The 16,746-nt window shown below is 37.4% G+C and overlaps 1 protein-coding gene across 1 annotated transcript; it reads right to left on the minus strand.

Annotated features, from left to right (window-relative positions):
• Positions 1-1,838: 1,838 nt before the first annotated feature.
• LOC122669457 (probable voltage-gated potassium channel subunit beta) lies at positions 1,839-11,878 on the minus strand. The gene is made up of 4 exons (XM_043866225.1): positions 11,244-11,878; positions 7,027-7,170; positions 4,201-4,365; positions 1,839-2,184 (listed from the first exon to the last, which is right to left on the minus strand). Exons 1-4 carry the CDS (start codon positions 11,805-11,807, stop codon positions 2,071-2,073), a joined length of 987 nt encoding a protein of 328 aa, XP_043722160.1. The 5' UTR covers positions 11,808-11,878; the 3' UTR covers positions 1,839-2,070.
• Positions 11,879-16,746: the final 4,868 nt, after the last annotated feature.

Genomic DNA, 16,746 nt, shown 5'->3' on the forward strand with positions numbered 1-16,746 from the left:
TCATCTCAATAGTAAGGAAGAAAGTGAACAACTATCCACCTTATCTTTGTTTATGTAAACATGATTTTCTAAAGTTTATAATGAACGAAAGAAAAATCAAACTAAAGCATGCTAACTTTATCCCTTTTTTTATTTTATTTTTTTTTGTGAATAAATTAACAGAAACGGCAGAGTACAAAACAAAGCCCCATATGCATCACAAAAGTAGGACCCTAAGAGAACTACAAACAATTAATATGATGATACATAAAAAATTAGAGGTAGGGAAAAACAATGCATGAAAGGATGATACATAAAAAATCGAAGTAAGGGCAAACATCAATAAAAGATGGTACATCAAAAAATCAGGGTTGGGGAAGAAATAAGAAGGAAGTCTTAGACGCATATTTCTCATTGTGTCTATGCACGTGAAACGAATAGGAAGAATCATATTTCTAATTTCAAAAGAAATAGCATCCCCAATCTATTCTATAGTACGTGACATAGAGGTCCATCTTCTCTTATTCTTTTCCCACCAAATATGGTGAATCGTAGCGTAAAAGGCAAGCTTACTAATAATATCTGAGATTGACTTGCCACTGAATTTTTTAAAAATCTACCTCCATTCTCTCTGAAAGGGAAAGATAGTTTTTTTATGAGACCAACACTTGCTAATGATCCTTTTCTAGACAGATCTAGAAAAAAGATAGAAAAAGAATAGATGTTTGACATTCTCTTCAGAATTTCAACTAAGACAACAATTAGGTATTGAAAGATTTCTTTTGAGAAGAAACTCCTGGGTAGGAAAAAAATTGATCAAAATAGGGATGTCAACTAGTCGGTTGCGATCGATGTTAATCGGGCTTAATCAGGCACCCCCAATTTTAACACTTGCACTGTTCCCGACCGATTATTCAAACAGGCCTTCCTAAGCAGGGTATGGACCATTATCCTATCCAATGGTATTTCGATGAGACCATTATCCTATCCAACGGTTCATGCATGACCATGCCATGTACGAAACCTTTTGCCAAGTAAAAATAAAGGAAACCCACCTTGATCGACATTTTTTTATCCTTCATCAAAAGTGATGACCTCACTATAAAGACTGTTCATTGTCGTCCGATCAAAGCTTTAGAAGAGATCGAAAAATTCCAGTGTCAATCTTCCCAACTTTCTTAGGAAGAAATTTTGGAAATTTACGACACACCCAAAATTGTTTTGGAGTTTGGAGTGCCATACAACATGCTTCGTGTGGCCCCGGCAAGCTGCCTTGAGCCTTCCACACTTTTCTGGAAACGTAGAATAATGGAAGCAATCATACCCATAAAAAGGACTAATGGAAGCAACCAACCAAATAGGATCTAGGCAAGGAAGGACTCTTAAGCATTTTCTCAGTAAACCATTGGGACAGCTCACACCGACCAACTGCCAACTCTAAAAAATAAAGCAAGTGAAATGCATAGTTTGACTGTTCCATTTGGTTGCCCTCTCTCTCCAATTCCAACCCTAGCTAAGATAGGTTGAAATCCCGTATGATTATGTTGTGTCTAATAGGGCTCAATCTAGTGTATAGACGTTAGATTGAGTCATCCTAGTATGGAATAAGCTAAAAGGTTTGATTTAACGAGTTCCATCAACTCTAAAATTTTTGACGTATCGATCAAGTACCTAACATTTGGTTTCGAGTCAGACACCAAGTCGTCAAGAAATGACTACCTAATGTCCAGCTGAAACCTGGGATAGAGTGAAAGCATGTCGGTGTGGTGGTCTATTATATGCCAAATGGGCCTCAATCTAGTATACAAACGCTAGAGTGGATCAGCCTATATGGGATAGGTTAAAAGGCAAACACACAGTTCAATTAGTATTAGATAATCTGACCTTCCCATCTCTTGCACATGGTCTGAACAGATCGCAATGTTTCTCAACTTACATTTTAAAAAAAATTTTAAGTGGAGAATCAATTATTGAAAGCGGGAAAATAAGGTCCACCAGACATAACACAATCAGAACCACAATTTCATAGACTGGCCAATGCATGCCCGAATTTTAAAAACAATACTACAGTGCTGCTGTCTTCTCCTGCCTTCACCTGTATGAGTCCTGGCGCTTTGGCTTGCTTTGGACAACCGCCTCAATCTTCTCCATCACTTCTGGAGTCAGCTTTGGAATGACATCAATGGCTTTCATGTTCTCTTTAATCTGCATTTAGAGGAGGCGTTAACATATCTCTCAGCAGAACTAACACCAAAAAAGCAGAAGAGAGTCCACCATATCAACTCTACAATTCAGTAGCATTAACGCTGATAAAGAAGCAGAATTCAGGAACTTATGCCAGTTACCCATAGCATCAGATATATGAACCCTGTCCCCTTTCCTCTCTCACTGAGGAATTTCAGAAATGTTTAGCTAATCATCTATTTTGAAGGTCTTACTGTTGCCATCATGTAATAAATTCATAAAAGCAAGCATATTGGTATCTCCATTTTAAGCAATTTGTTAATCCTTGGCAGATCATATCTTTCGTTTTTATTTCTATTGTTATCAACAAAGGAAAGGTCCATTTCAAATATGATTCAAAGTATATACAATTGCAATTCACAAGCATGACCACAACTTATTACAACAAAAGGACAAGAGTAGAACACACACACAGAATTCATGCATGCAACTATTGATTACCAAACTCAGGTCCCTCCATTTCTTATAGTCATTTCGAGTTGAATGCATACACTACCAAGAGACCCAACATGGGCACTAACCTAGCAACATTTCTTGCTTTATCATCAAATATCCTTCTCTGTCTCTTCATATTCTCCAACAGCTATAACAGATGCCGTAAGAAATTACGATCCCACCCAATAGTAATTAGTAACCCAAGAAGTAAAGATCATCTTCAATGTCAATGGTGACTCCCCCTCCATCCAAATAACCACAAAGAATTGGCATATCAATCTAACCATGTTCTAGTATAACACTCCCCTCCCCCCCCCCCCCCCCACCCCCAAAAAAAATGTGAACATGTTGAATCAAGAGATAACCTTGAGGAATTAGAAAATTAATCACCTAATTTGACTCCTCTTTTTCAGTAGTTTAATGGTCAGAAAGGAATAAAAGGATTTACCAAAACCAAAAACCTGATATTGGAAGGGCCCCTATTCCCAAGATTCCTAACTCAAGGATAATAGGATTTGAAAAAAACCTTAACAAGACTCCCATAAAATCCGCATACTAGTACTCATGTTTTTTGTTTTATTTTAAGGTGAAGGGGAGACCATGTTGTCAGAGCTGGAAGCATCGTGACATCTGATGGAAAACTTGGTCAGGGCCTTTCTGTCTAAACTAGTACCATGACCCATTTTGTATTGCACTTTGCCCTACCAATGATAGCCCTTGTCCCTTGAATGATCCTGAAATTTCTTAAACCAACAAGACATAGAGAGGGCTCTTTCTGCCATGTGACAGACAGTTATTGGCCTGAAACTTTTCATTTGTAAAGTAGATGACTTGAGGGACATGTGGGCCTTTTTTCCTGCTCAACTCAGCTGAGACAGGTTTCCATTCCGAAGAGGCATCCTTTCCTGTTTTGTCATTAGAGCAAAACAATAACCCCTAGAAAAGTAGGAACCAAAAGCTTCACTTACAAAATAGACTAGATGATGTGATAAAAGCAACAATGACAAATAGGAAAGAAGCAAAGCCCATATGGGTACTGTCATACGCATAGGCAACTACAAGCCCTTAGGTCCCATCCACGGCTCTTCAAGTGGCTTCCTACATGTTAACTTCATAAAACATGGAAATCACTTCTTCCATTAATTAAAAGCACAGCACAATGTAGGGATTTTTATTTATTTTTTGTTAATGACATCTTAGAAATTATAATGACTCACTACTTAGCCATGACGAACATCTAACTTCAGCTTCTTGGCCATGATAAGCACCAAACTTCAACCAACTTAACTTTTTCGATGATAAAGCCACATACACTTCCACACTATTTACTCCAGAAAAAGAAAAATCCACACCATTACTTTCTTAAAATACTGAACACAATACCAATCATAACATAAACACAAGATGCAAATGCATCAAACTCCAGAGTCAAAAATTTTCATTTCCATGTAGAAGCCAAAGGAAAGGTGAAGAACAAACCAATGCATACATATCACTAGATCACAGTAAGACTAAGAAACTAATACAATAGATAAAACTTACTTGAGCCTCCTTTGTAGCACCAGTAATAACAGTCGTGACATTGGGATTTGCTGCACACCAAGCAATTGCAAGTTGAGATAAAGATACACCCAGCTCATCCGCAATGGGATTCAATCCATTAACCTTTTTCAGCACATCGTCAACCAGTGACCTGCTGGCAAGATTCTACAAAGAAAACAATTTCAGTTTACTAGTTGAAAGACTTTGTTGACAACAGAAACTTAAAATATCACATTGTACTTTTCTAGGCCACAAATAGCAGCCTCTAATAAACAAAAAGTGGCGCTTTATGCAAAATTGTCAAAAAGAGATATTATTAAAACCAAGCAGTTTGATTGAACTGGTTAACTAGCACAACATGATTAGTTGATATCCATTCTCAACAAGGCAATTGACCAGGGTTAAAACTATGGTATATAGGGAATTGCTGTTATCCAAATGAAACTCATCTTTGAAAACTACTTAAGTATTAATCAGTGCCACACATTTCGTGATGAGAACCAGCCAAATACTACTATGATTAAATGCTTGGAATGGTGATGCAGATTCCAAGTTTACCCATTAAGTATATTCGCAGGAGAAAGAGTCACACCCGAAGTTCCATGGAGCTCAACTTTGGTCCAAGTTTTGGACCAGTTTTGGGTTCTAGATGAACCCAGTCCTTTAGTTCTATCGTGGGGTCTACTTTTTAAGTTGCATTTCTTCTATTTTATTGTTTCTAGATGGCTGGAATACTTGCTATAAATTCCAGATCTGTAGTAGTTTCTATTTTCTTAGTTTCTAGAGAGTTTCTATTTTGAAAGACTCCAGTTCTAAGGGACTCCTTAGCCCACGCATGGGAGGTTCCCTATTATGTTTGTTTTTTCAATGTTATAAATAATGGAGCAAGGGCCTAGACCCCCACGATTTTGACATTACTTCATCCATATGCTTCTGTGAGATGCAAATGGCTCTGTGAGATGCAGTTGCAGCCATGGTGGGATGCCAAGTTGGACTGGTGAGATGCTAGTCAAGTTCTTGGTGAGAAGCCTAGTTCATATCCTTCCCTTCCTATCTTCTTCTCCTCCAATCAATCAAGATCAGATCTCTGGTGTCACTCCTTTTCTGCGCATATCAGTTCTCAGTTTCTGTTTTGTTTTTCTAACTTGCCGATCTGTTAACTATTATTTCACTTTCTTCTCAGTTTCATATGTTGTTTAAGTTCTGTTACAGTGTTCAGCTTCTACCCATTGATATCTAGTTCTGCCAACAGTTCTCTGCCAATCATTGAGACCTATTTTGGCACCAAGATCTCCATCCTATGGCTATTTCAGCAAGTTTTTAATCTTGAACTAACATGTTATGTTTGGTCACTGTAGTTTCTAATTCTAATCTTTGTTTCTGTTTTGAGTTTACATGCTCTTTCGGTTCTTAGTTGCTATTTTCTGTTGGTGACTAAATCTGGTTACTATTTGATGACTTGCTAATTTTTCAACTCCTTGATATTTCAATATCTGACCCTTGGGTTTGAATCAAATTTTGCCAAGTTGTTATCCATCCATAATAGACCATTCTAATCAGGAAATGGACCAAATCTGATCACATTTGGACTTGGCTATTGATTTTCTCCTGTTCTGCAGTTGAAGTATCTGTCAGTATCAACAACTCAGGCTCTGGGGAGTGAGAAGAAACAGCAGAATCAAGAAGAACAAGGGTGGTCGTAGATCAGCTCAACCACTGGGAGAGAGTGGTCTACGAGCAGCTATCGAACAACTCTCATGAATATTATACCTCTGGCTATTCAAAACATTTTCTATTTCTGAATCCCATTTCCAGGCGTAATTCATATTCCGTCCCACGAAGAAGTCATGAGACATCTGCAAGAAGAAGGGCAGCCTGAAATCCACTACCAAGAGCTTCCTCAAGTTTAGACTGCTCATTGATTACTCTCTTAACTTGAAGTCTTCTGCAACTTTAAGATCACTCCCCAATCAAGTGTCCTTCATTTGCTCAAAACTCTTTGCAGCAGTGGCTTTTCTTCTGGGGGCTTCTTTAGCCAATCTCTCAGATTTTCTTTGTGGTACGGTTGCCTTTTCTGCTTTTGAAGCATCTGCTGCTGCTCTTTCCGCCATGGAAGTGGCATCTCACTGGACAAAATTTTCCGAGAATGAGGTGATGGGGTATAAATATATATATATATATCCTCCATATTTTCCTCTTCTCTTCCTTCTTTCTTTTCATTCTTTTGGTCCTAATTACTGTTGAATATTATTCTGATCTAGTAACACTTTCAACTGGTTTCATTCATGTTATATATGTATAATTTTGCCTATAAAACCTCAATTGAATCTCTTCCAGTACTATACTTCTATTGTTTCAGTTAATCCAGGTACAAGCATATAAATTTTCAGGATTCATGTTTAAAAGGATTTCGTTAAAGGCCAATGCTGGCTGCCAACCTGATGTAACTGTCATCACTGTTATAGGTTTTGGACAGCAGTCAAATAACACAACAAAGCAAAGCTAGAAATTATAAGTAAATTTTATTATGGATTAAAAAAATAAATAGGAAGATAATGAACCACTGAAACACAATGGAGAAGCATTGAAACTATCAGCCATTGAGATTGTTGTTATTTTGCAATACATGGAATTAACTGCACGGACACGTTGAGATCAATGTTTATGGTCCTTCATAAGTCATGATTTTCTGACTAAAAAATAAACACATTTATGCCTAATGGCATTGAAATAAATAGTAACTAGTAGAGGATTTATAATCAAAACACGGCTGATTTTAGTAGCATGGCAAAAATTTGCACCAAAATCCAAGTGAAATGCAAATACCTTGTAATTTTCTAATGCAAACCGACTATCAGGCGGTATTACTCCTGTGTTATATTTTCCAGTGAGCACTCCTGATGCTAGTGGACTCCAAGTGGTGAGACCCAGACCATAGCTGCTGTACAGAGGGAGGTACTCAGATTCAACCTGCATCAATTAAAAAAAAAACTAAAAATCTTGAGGTTACATCTAATGTAAATAAGTTTATCAAATAAAACTTAATCTGATGTGAATTACGGTAAACAATATTAGTGTGAAGTAGGGAAAAACCTCACTCAGAATTAGATCAACATGTGCTGTGTTTTATGTCATGTGGAAAGATGATCTTGAAATTTTAATTGTTAGAAATGTCAAATTTCAGACCGAGTTCAATTTATCCTCCTCCCATATAGGCATACTCTCCTATATAGGCAGACTGATGCAGTTCAAGGAAGAACACTGTTCACATGCTATTGTTCATGTGGACTTGGTGTGGGCCCCATGAAGCCAGCTTGTGTGGGAGAGATTTGAAGCAGCAAAGATCTTTTAATAGTTACTATTTTGTTTTAGTTTTCATTCTTGTAATAGGCTCTTAGTCATTAACAGTAGTAGCAACTAAGAGTCTCTTTTTATTTTAGTAAGTTTCTAATTTTTGTAATAGCAAGGGATCTTCTTTCTAGAAGTTCCTAAATATCTTGGCAGCAAAGTAATTACTAATTTTGTATTGAGGCCATTGGTTATTATAAATAAAGAGGGGCAGCTAGCCCACAGATTTGATGTTTGAGAAAATTATGCTCTATGTGAGTGTGTGCACTGTGGTGAATCAATCACAGCCCTTGTGGTGAAGCAAGTGACAAGAGGCCTTGGAGGGAGGGTGGTGTGCCCAACCGCAGGCCATAGGTGGTGATACCTATTGGTCATATCCTTTTCTTCTTTCCTTCCTTCTATTTTGTGTTTTCTTTACTTTGTTCTTATTTTATTTCCTAACACTGTTATGAGTTCCTTCATATTCTTGCAGTTTTTTTCCAGCATATCCTGTTGGACAGCAACCTAGTTTAACTTCAGCAATTGGATTCTAAGAATGTCCATCAGTTAGGGTTGATATTAAACTATGTTACTCTCGTCCATGCTCCATCCCTACTCCATTCGACATAAATATTGTGTTCATCGGATGGCAGGTTAGTGAGTTATATCAGTTTTCTCTACTTACTATTTTGCTGTTTTTGTGACTTACTAATTCCTGTCCATGTCAGTTTCTCATCTTCCAACCTTTAACTTCCTTTGATATTTTTACCACTTAAGCACCTCCATAGGTTCTCTAGGATATCTTATTTTCACCTTCATTAGCTTCATCATTTTGGAGTTCTTTTTAATCGAAGTTTCTGCTGTGTTTTGGATTACTGTGATTCTGTTTTCTGTAGGTTTTTTAGTGTTGATTAATTAAGCCTACCATACCTCATCACAAACGCTTCCATATATGTCCACACATCTCACTCTAGTCCCTTGGTAATCCCTGATTTTTTAAAACTTTTGTTTTGCCACCTGGTAACCTCAGATTGGGCGAAAACTTGACATGTGAGAAAAGGACCTGGGGGTCCCCCTATACACAAAGTTTCAGCCCCACCTGAACTGCCACGTGACAGCTATTAGAGGGAGTTATGTCCTGCTTCCAGGTGAGGGCATGCCGAGCCCCAGCTCACAAAATAGTATGTATTGGGATAATCATACTTGAGAGTACCAATGGAAATGAAAGCACTTCCAAAGCTAAAGTCTTCAAAAGAGGACACGATTGGCCTAAAATTGACTGGCAGAAACATAAAATATTTAACAATAATAAGAACTCTTTGATAGGTAAGTTAGGGGGCCAGGGGGAGGAACACGGGAGTCGATCATAGTTGCCAAGGTATAACAACCAGCAGATTTTACTAGTGATCCACAGTTATAAGACTTAAGGAAGAAAATATATAAACATTACAACGAAACAATGATAATGCAAGTGTAAGCCACAGATGGAAGGTTTTACATATTATAGAAGGATAGAGGCAACACAACATTTGGTTGTAAAAAAAAATCTACAGTCAATGAGTAACGACTCTGCCTTCATTTACATACTTTTCCAATTTCTTCTGCTTTCACTTTATGGATTTGGGTGGCTGAGGACTGGTATGGTTGAGGATTGTAATAAATTTTGATCTCTCAATAAAATTTCTGTTTTTTTAATCACGCAAGAGAAAAAAGACAAAATACAAGCCACTGATGCTTGGAGAAACCAAATACCATAGCCAGAACTCATAAATACAATACAACCTGAAACATTCAGAATTCATCTCTCTCTCTCTCTCTTGTTATTTTTATTTTTTTTTGGGTGGTGGGAAGGGGGGAGGGGGAGGACTATTCTTCATGTCGCGTGTATAGTCAACATAGATGTAGTTATTCTCTCTCCAAAAGTCAGGCCTTGAGAAAAAGATTACCACTACAATTTGAGTGTACACTTACTCTATAAAGGGCAACAATCTAGAAGCAAACAGAATAGCCATAGCTAGTCTTACCTTTTGCAGATCTCACATAAAGTATGTGTGTCTCATGCAAAATCGTATTCAAAACATCAGATAAGCAACTCTAGCAGTATCTAAGAACAGATCCTTGGAGGAACATAGGTTAGATGAAAAGGATAATCACTGCCAAAATGCTATCACAGTGAAGAACTAGTAGGCCTTACCACCAACAAGACAACAAATTACTAAACTAAAAGCAAGGTCAAAGTATATTAAAAATGGAAAGCTTGGCAGGGTATCGGATCGGCCGTGACTGATACCAATATGATACCGATACGTAATTGGTGGTATCGGTAAAAAAGTGATGTTTTTGCATTTTTGGCCTATTGGGACCATTACAGTTCGATACGTATCAGTATCAATGGTGCCAATACTGTGAACAAAAATCCTGCTTCCAGCAGACAACCTAATCTTGCCTATATAAATCCCAACCCTAGAGCAAACAACTTTCACCAAGAACAGATGCACATGAATAAGGACCAAATAAGAAGAAACAACAACTACAGTAACTATTGGCAGAATGATAAATCAGAGAGAGTGAGAGAGCATACAGATTTGAAAGAACAATCAAAATGTGACTGTAACATCGAACAGAAGGAAAGACCTGAGACATTGGGCGTGCCTTAGCAACTTTAGTCGCGCGATGACAGTAAAGGAGGTGATCAATATTGAAGAGAGGGAGATTCTTCAAAGTGACTATTTTAGATATATGGGCTCTATCGTGAATAAAGAAGGAGATATAGAAGATGATGTTCCTCAAAGAATTAGAATAGGATGGTTGAAGTGGAGAGGTGCGACCGGAGTGCTATGTGATTGGCGTATTCCTTTAAAGCTTAAAGGAAAATCCTATAGGACGGGCATTCGGCCAGCTATGATGTATGGAGTGGAATGTTGGGCAGTTAAGAAGCGTCACATAGATAAACTACGTGTCGCAGAGATGAGGATGTTGAGATGGATGTGCGGGAAAAATAGGAAGGATAAAGTAAGGAATGGACCAAATTAGAGCTAACTTGGGAGTTGCCCCGATTCAGGATAAGCTCCATGCAAGTTGTTTGAGGTGGAACGGATGCCTTGGGATGCACTAGGACGGAAGTGTGATTTGGTTCTGATAGAAGGAGTTAAAAGAGCTAGGCGCAGGCCTAAAATGACCCTGGGAGAAATAGTTAAGAAAGATATGTATAGTTTAGGCCTTGTCCCTAGTATGACTTTGAATAGAGCTGATTGGAGGGCTAAGATCCATGTAGCCGACCCCATTTAGGTGGGTTTGTTTTGTTGTTGATGCTGGTGTGCTCTTTTCTTTTTCCTTTTTATGTTATTCTTATTATCTTGTCTTTGCAAGGATCCATGTACAAAAACTCAGCCTTATCCCAACTAAATGGGGTTGGCCGACCCCATTTAGTTGGGATAAGGCTCGGTAGTTGTTGTTGGTGTTGATAACCCTTGCCAACTTAGGCCGCATGAGGAGAAGACAAACCTCCCCAATTAGAAGCTCTACTAGTTCGACCAGATTCCATTAAAATAACTAAGACAAATAATCACAAAAATCAAAAAAGAATTTGAAATTGTAGGAATGCATTTGGTTCGATAAGTGGCTCATAAAATCATTGGACAAAAAAAGTTATAAGATATGCAGATTTTGCAACTGTAAACAATAAAAGGGGCCGTTTTCCGAGTGGAATCACTTACCTTGTGACGAGACAGGAGATTATACTCCGGTTGCTCGACAACAGGGCCGACAAGATCCAACCTTTCAGCAACCGACCAGGCCTCAGTGATCTGCTGAGCCGACCACTCACTAGTTCCCCAGTAGAAAGCCCATCCATTATCGATAACATAATTCATGGCCCTCACCGTCTCTTCAATCGGCGTCATAGTATCAGGCCGGTGACAGTAAATGAGATCAACATAGTCCATATCAAGCCGCTTCAACGAAGCTTTTGTGCCCTCAATGATGTGCTTCCGAGACAAACCCTTGTCATTAGGGCCCGAACCTCCCCAGAAGATCTTGGTAGACACAACAACATCAGATCTCTTCCATCCAAGCTCTCGCATGGCCTGTCCCATGATCTCCTCAGCACGGCCGTTTGCGTAAACTTCGGCGTTGTCGTAGAAATTGACACCACAGTCACGGCAGCACTGGAGAAGGGACTTCACATCCTTCACATCAAGTTGGTTCCCGAAGCTCACCCATGCTCCGTAAGAGAGCTGGCTCACCCTCAAACCAGATCGGCCAAGATTGTTGTACTGCATCTTCGTCTCTTTGCAGTCCTGAGTTCAGTTGCAGAGAGTGATAGAGAGACAGAGAGAGAGAGAGAGAGAGACTACAATTAATATACACACAATGGCCTAATATATAGAGTCGTGTATGCCAGTAAGAGACAGTGTTTGACTCATGATTCATTCGGCACTGCAATGTATGATGTAAGAAGTACTAAAAAACGGATGTCTGCAAAGTGAAACACGCCAACATCTGCAAATCCAGAAGAAAAAGGGTATCAGGCGTCTATAGCCTATAGGCCATGGTTTGTAATGTCGGATTGGATCGGTATCGGTTGAGGCCGATCCCGAGATTAGACCGATCCAACAAGGTTTAACTGACACATTTTCTGGATCGTCCAACTCGGTTGGATCGGCCGATACGATCCGATACATGCCAGTTTTTTGGATTTTAAAATTCATATTTATTCTTGATCCCAAGTCTTTTAAGGTCTGATTCATAGATTTAGGATTTCAAATCCATGAAAAAAATGGGAATCTTAAAAATTGATTATGGAAATATTTTATTTCATTTAAACATTCATTTACTTAAGGTGTTTAAGGATTTAGCCTCAAATCTAGGAGTGAAAAGGGGGAGTCTTACCGTTTTGGACTAGAAATCTATTATGGCAAGATTTCATTCCCTAAAATGACGTGTAAATTTACTTAAGATTGTTAAGGATATAGCCTCAAATTCTCTAACATTGGTTCCATCCCACAAAACCTGAAGTTTTTTAGATAATGGCGTAGTGGGCGAGATTGAGAAGGGGGAAAAGGTAAGTTCAACCTAAATATAGGATTAGAGAAGTGATTACCGTTTTTTGCGCCTTCTTTTATTAATTTTTCAATTTTTTTAAATTTTTAATATTTGTTTTACCAATACAGTAACCGATCCCATAAAACCTTCATTTTGGTCATTTTTTATCGACTCAGAACGATTATGACCGATACGTATTGGTAACGGATCAGTATCGGCCTTGACCGATCCCGAATCCTATTCCTGGATTACGAACCTTGCATCAAAGTATCAAACTGTGGAAAAATTCCTAGAAAAAAAAATGTCAAGGAACCTCTCTCTCTTGGACTTGATAAGGGTTCACTATTCTAATTTAAGGGTTGTGATTGATTAACAAATTTGATTATTATTTTTTTTTTATCGAATGATAACCATTTTATCTTATTATTGCAATATAATTGCTTCTAATTTTAAGTTTTAATATATAATTTATTATTAAAAAAGAGGCAGTTTCGCTTCACCTGTGGTGTAGGAGGAATTCTTTCACCGATGGGTATTAGTGTCTTGGGATGGACTTAGATGGGTATACTTCTCTTCCACATACGGTGAAGAAAAACTTTCTCCTACTAAAAAAGTTGGAAATATTCTTTTCCACGTTGATTCACCCACATAATTTAGGTGGATGGTAACCTAGTTGTGTAGTGGTATTTTAACCTGACCACAACCATTTGATGTTTAGGAAGCAATCTAGATTGATCATCGATTGTTAAATATCAAACTCAAGTTCAACCATATAACGAGCGTTGTATTAACATTTATAATCCAATGTTAATTTCCAAAATGTCTAAAAATCCCATCTAACGATCATTACTAACTGCAGACCTAAGAACATCTTCTCCTAGAATATAATATATTAAAAAAAAAAAACTAGAAATATGGATAAAGGAAAAGCAAACTAATTTTAGATTGTTCCATACACCTTATGTTACGTGGATTCAGACCTAGTTGCAAAGTGGTATTTTGATGTGACAATTCCAACCATTCGGTATTTAGGATGCTATTTAGATTGGCTAGTTGTCAAATTTCACACTCAAATATAAGCATATTACTTCCCTTGTATTAACATACTCTCATGTTAGTCCATGAATAATTTTTGTAATAAATTTTTTTAATTTATTTTTATTTTACAATTTTAATTTGCAAACTTTTTATAATTGGACCTAAATGTGTGCAGGGGACTCTACTCAATCTATCCACCAAATCTGATTTCCATCTGACATACCACGTGTCACAAACTAACATTACATAGTTGGCCTAACCAAAGGACTTGTTCCAAGAAAAGGAAACCCTCTTTGATATGTAAAAAGATTGGCATGAGTAATGCATAAATTGACATTAATGTTTCATGCCACTAGTCACTTCTATTTCGCCCTCGTCCTATGCTGGTTAAACTCTTAAAAACGAAAGACAAAAAGTGGCATGGAATTCACGATTAGTTTGTTTAGTAAAAAAATTTAAGGAAAGAATATTTGAAGATTTGATCTCACACGACTCTCTCAAATATTCTAATAATATTCAAATATTTGAATATTTAGGAATGTCTAATGACACCTATATGTCTTTTTTTTGTTTTGTTTTTTATAAAAAGTTGTTTAAGATAAGAGTATTAAGTATAAAAGAGTTTTCAAAAATAATTTGAAAGTATTGACACGTTATGATATGTTATTTTCAAATTATTTTTGAAAATCATTTTATACCTTTATCTTAAATAATTTTTGAAAAAAAAACAAAGGGCAATTAAAATAAGGTGTTCAATTCTAAATACACCAAGGTGTCATTCAATCAGGGAGTATCTAAATGACACTTTTATAGGTGTACTTATCTAGAATTGGATACAGGAGGGTAAGGGGGATCATTTCCAAAAGGGGGGAGAGAGAGAAAGACACATGTTTTTTTTTTTTGGGTGCAATTAATTCAAGGGCCGATTGGCCATCAAGGCCCCACAAGGAGGTAAGGAGGAGAAGACCCACAAGAGATCAAATATGATACCCATAGGGCTCCACTTATTGAAAAGCAAGTAAATGTGGACTAGGTGCCACTAAGGAGACTTGAACCACCGATCAAACTCCTAACACAGTTCTCCCAAGGATCGACAGAAAGACACATGTTGAGCACCTTAGGAGCGTGCCCAACCTTTTCCCTATACTATTATATTACATTATACAATTATGTAAAAGTACGATCTCTGTTTTGGTATATTTTTTCATTGGACACTAAGAGCACTTACAACATAATATAATTACTATTATAGCTCTCATTCTATCCCCTCAAGCATCACTCCCTTCCCTTCTCTCCTCTTTCAAATGGCACCCTCTTCCCATTCCTTCTCATACGCATCCCTCACTGAAAAGTTACATCGGTTCCCCTCCCATTCCTTCCTCCTCTCTCTCTCTCTCTCTCTCTTGTGGCTACGAAGAGATGCATGCAATACTTACAAGGCCTTGACACCCACAACAAGTGCCATCCACATTAATCTTATTGAAGTTAATCAGTACAGGTGACCCGACCACATGGATGGTTTGAGAAACATGTGAACGAGAAGGGGGCTTGCAAAACTCCAAAGTAAATCTGCGATTGTGATACACTAAACATATCAGGGAAGCAGTAAACAAAATGGAAGGAGAGATCACCAAATAGGCCAACCATTGGTGCCAAATGACATGTTAAGGAAATCGAATAAGGATCGTCCTACCAGTAGGGTTGGCCATTTAAAACTTGAATCAACAAAAAGTGGAAGGCAAGGTTATTTTTAGGTTCACAAATGCAAACCCTCCATGGGAACTTGTCCCTTCCTCGAATCGTTCTTCCCACGACAACAGCTTTATGCTCCTATCAATGTTGGTCCCCACCACTAACACCTCAGCTTTAGGTATTTTCTCAAAAACATAAAATGTTTCTCACATACAAGACAAAGAGAATCCATGGGTATTCTCTAAGGAGAGAGAAAGAGACATGAAGGGAGTTAAAATTGATTTTCTTGCTCTTTTAATTAATCCCATAAAACATCCTTTTACGAGGTAATGATGATATGACTTTCCATATTGGTTTAAGGGTCTCGCCCTTCTTAGCCTTCTTCTTCTTGCCTTTCGGCATAGAAAAAGAGCACAGTCCTTCAACAACAAGGTGTATCATAATATTATAATTCCAGACAATATAATTAAATCCAATGAGTTTATGATCATTAATGAGAGTGGCCAAGGTAGTATTGGTAGAGACCAACATAATGAAATATCTACAAACAAGTATAAGTATAAATTATGATGCATGAATTAAAACCATCAAATACAAGTGGGTGAAACTAAATCATGGTTGTTCACATTACACACTTCTTTTCGTATACAACTTACCATATCGGGAACGCACATTGATTGAATGGACTAAACTATCCACCTTTAAGGCTTCCAATATTTTCAACTACCTGAGTACCATGTTCGGTTCCTATTAGTTGACACATACTCAAGTCAAGTATATATCTATTATTTTGGAGTGAATCACAACGTACAAGAAATGCCCACTAACACAGTGCTCTCCCAATCAATGTGTGTCTATTACCTATCTCATTAGAAATAGACGTAGACTATGTTGATGAACAACCCAAGCATTATCCTATCGACATCTGCATGAGTTGTTGGTCTACAAACTTCTATGCCCACCGATAATAAGAGGCCATAAGATTTCTACTATTTAAGAATCTCCATATCACACTTGATTTGTTACTAAGGGAATATTTCAGTGAATTTAAATATATCTCATGCAATACATCACATGATAAATATCTAATGCAATGCATCTCATGATGAACAAATATAACATACATCATATAATGAAATAAATATAGTGGTTATGGGATGGCAGATTCTATGATGCATGAGAGTAATGTATCCTCAAAATATTATTCTCACTCAAAAAAAGTTAATTTATAAATTTACTATGATGTGATAACTATGCATCTCATCCAACAAGTGATGCAATTGTATCCATGTCGATGTCCATCTATATCTCTAAGGGGATCTCTATCTTTTTCATGAACACCATCTTTAAGGCGATCTTTGTCTCTATTTTCGTATCATAATAAAATACAATCCTAAATTTATTTGACAGTCCAATTAAAAAAAAAAAAACATTCGAGAAACTAAC

This window comes from Telopea speciosissima, chromosome 7, assembly GCF_018873765.1.
Source record: "Telopea speciosissima isolate NSW1024214 ecotype Mountain lineage chromosome 7, Tspe_v1, whole genome shotgun sequence".
Lineage (NCBI taxonomy): Eukaryota > Viridiplantae > Streptophyta > Magnoliopsida > Proteales > Proteaceae > Telopea > Telopea speciosissima.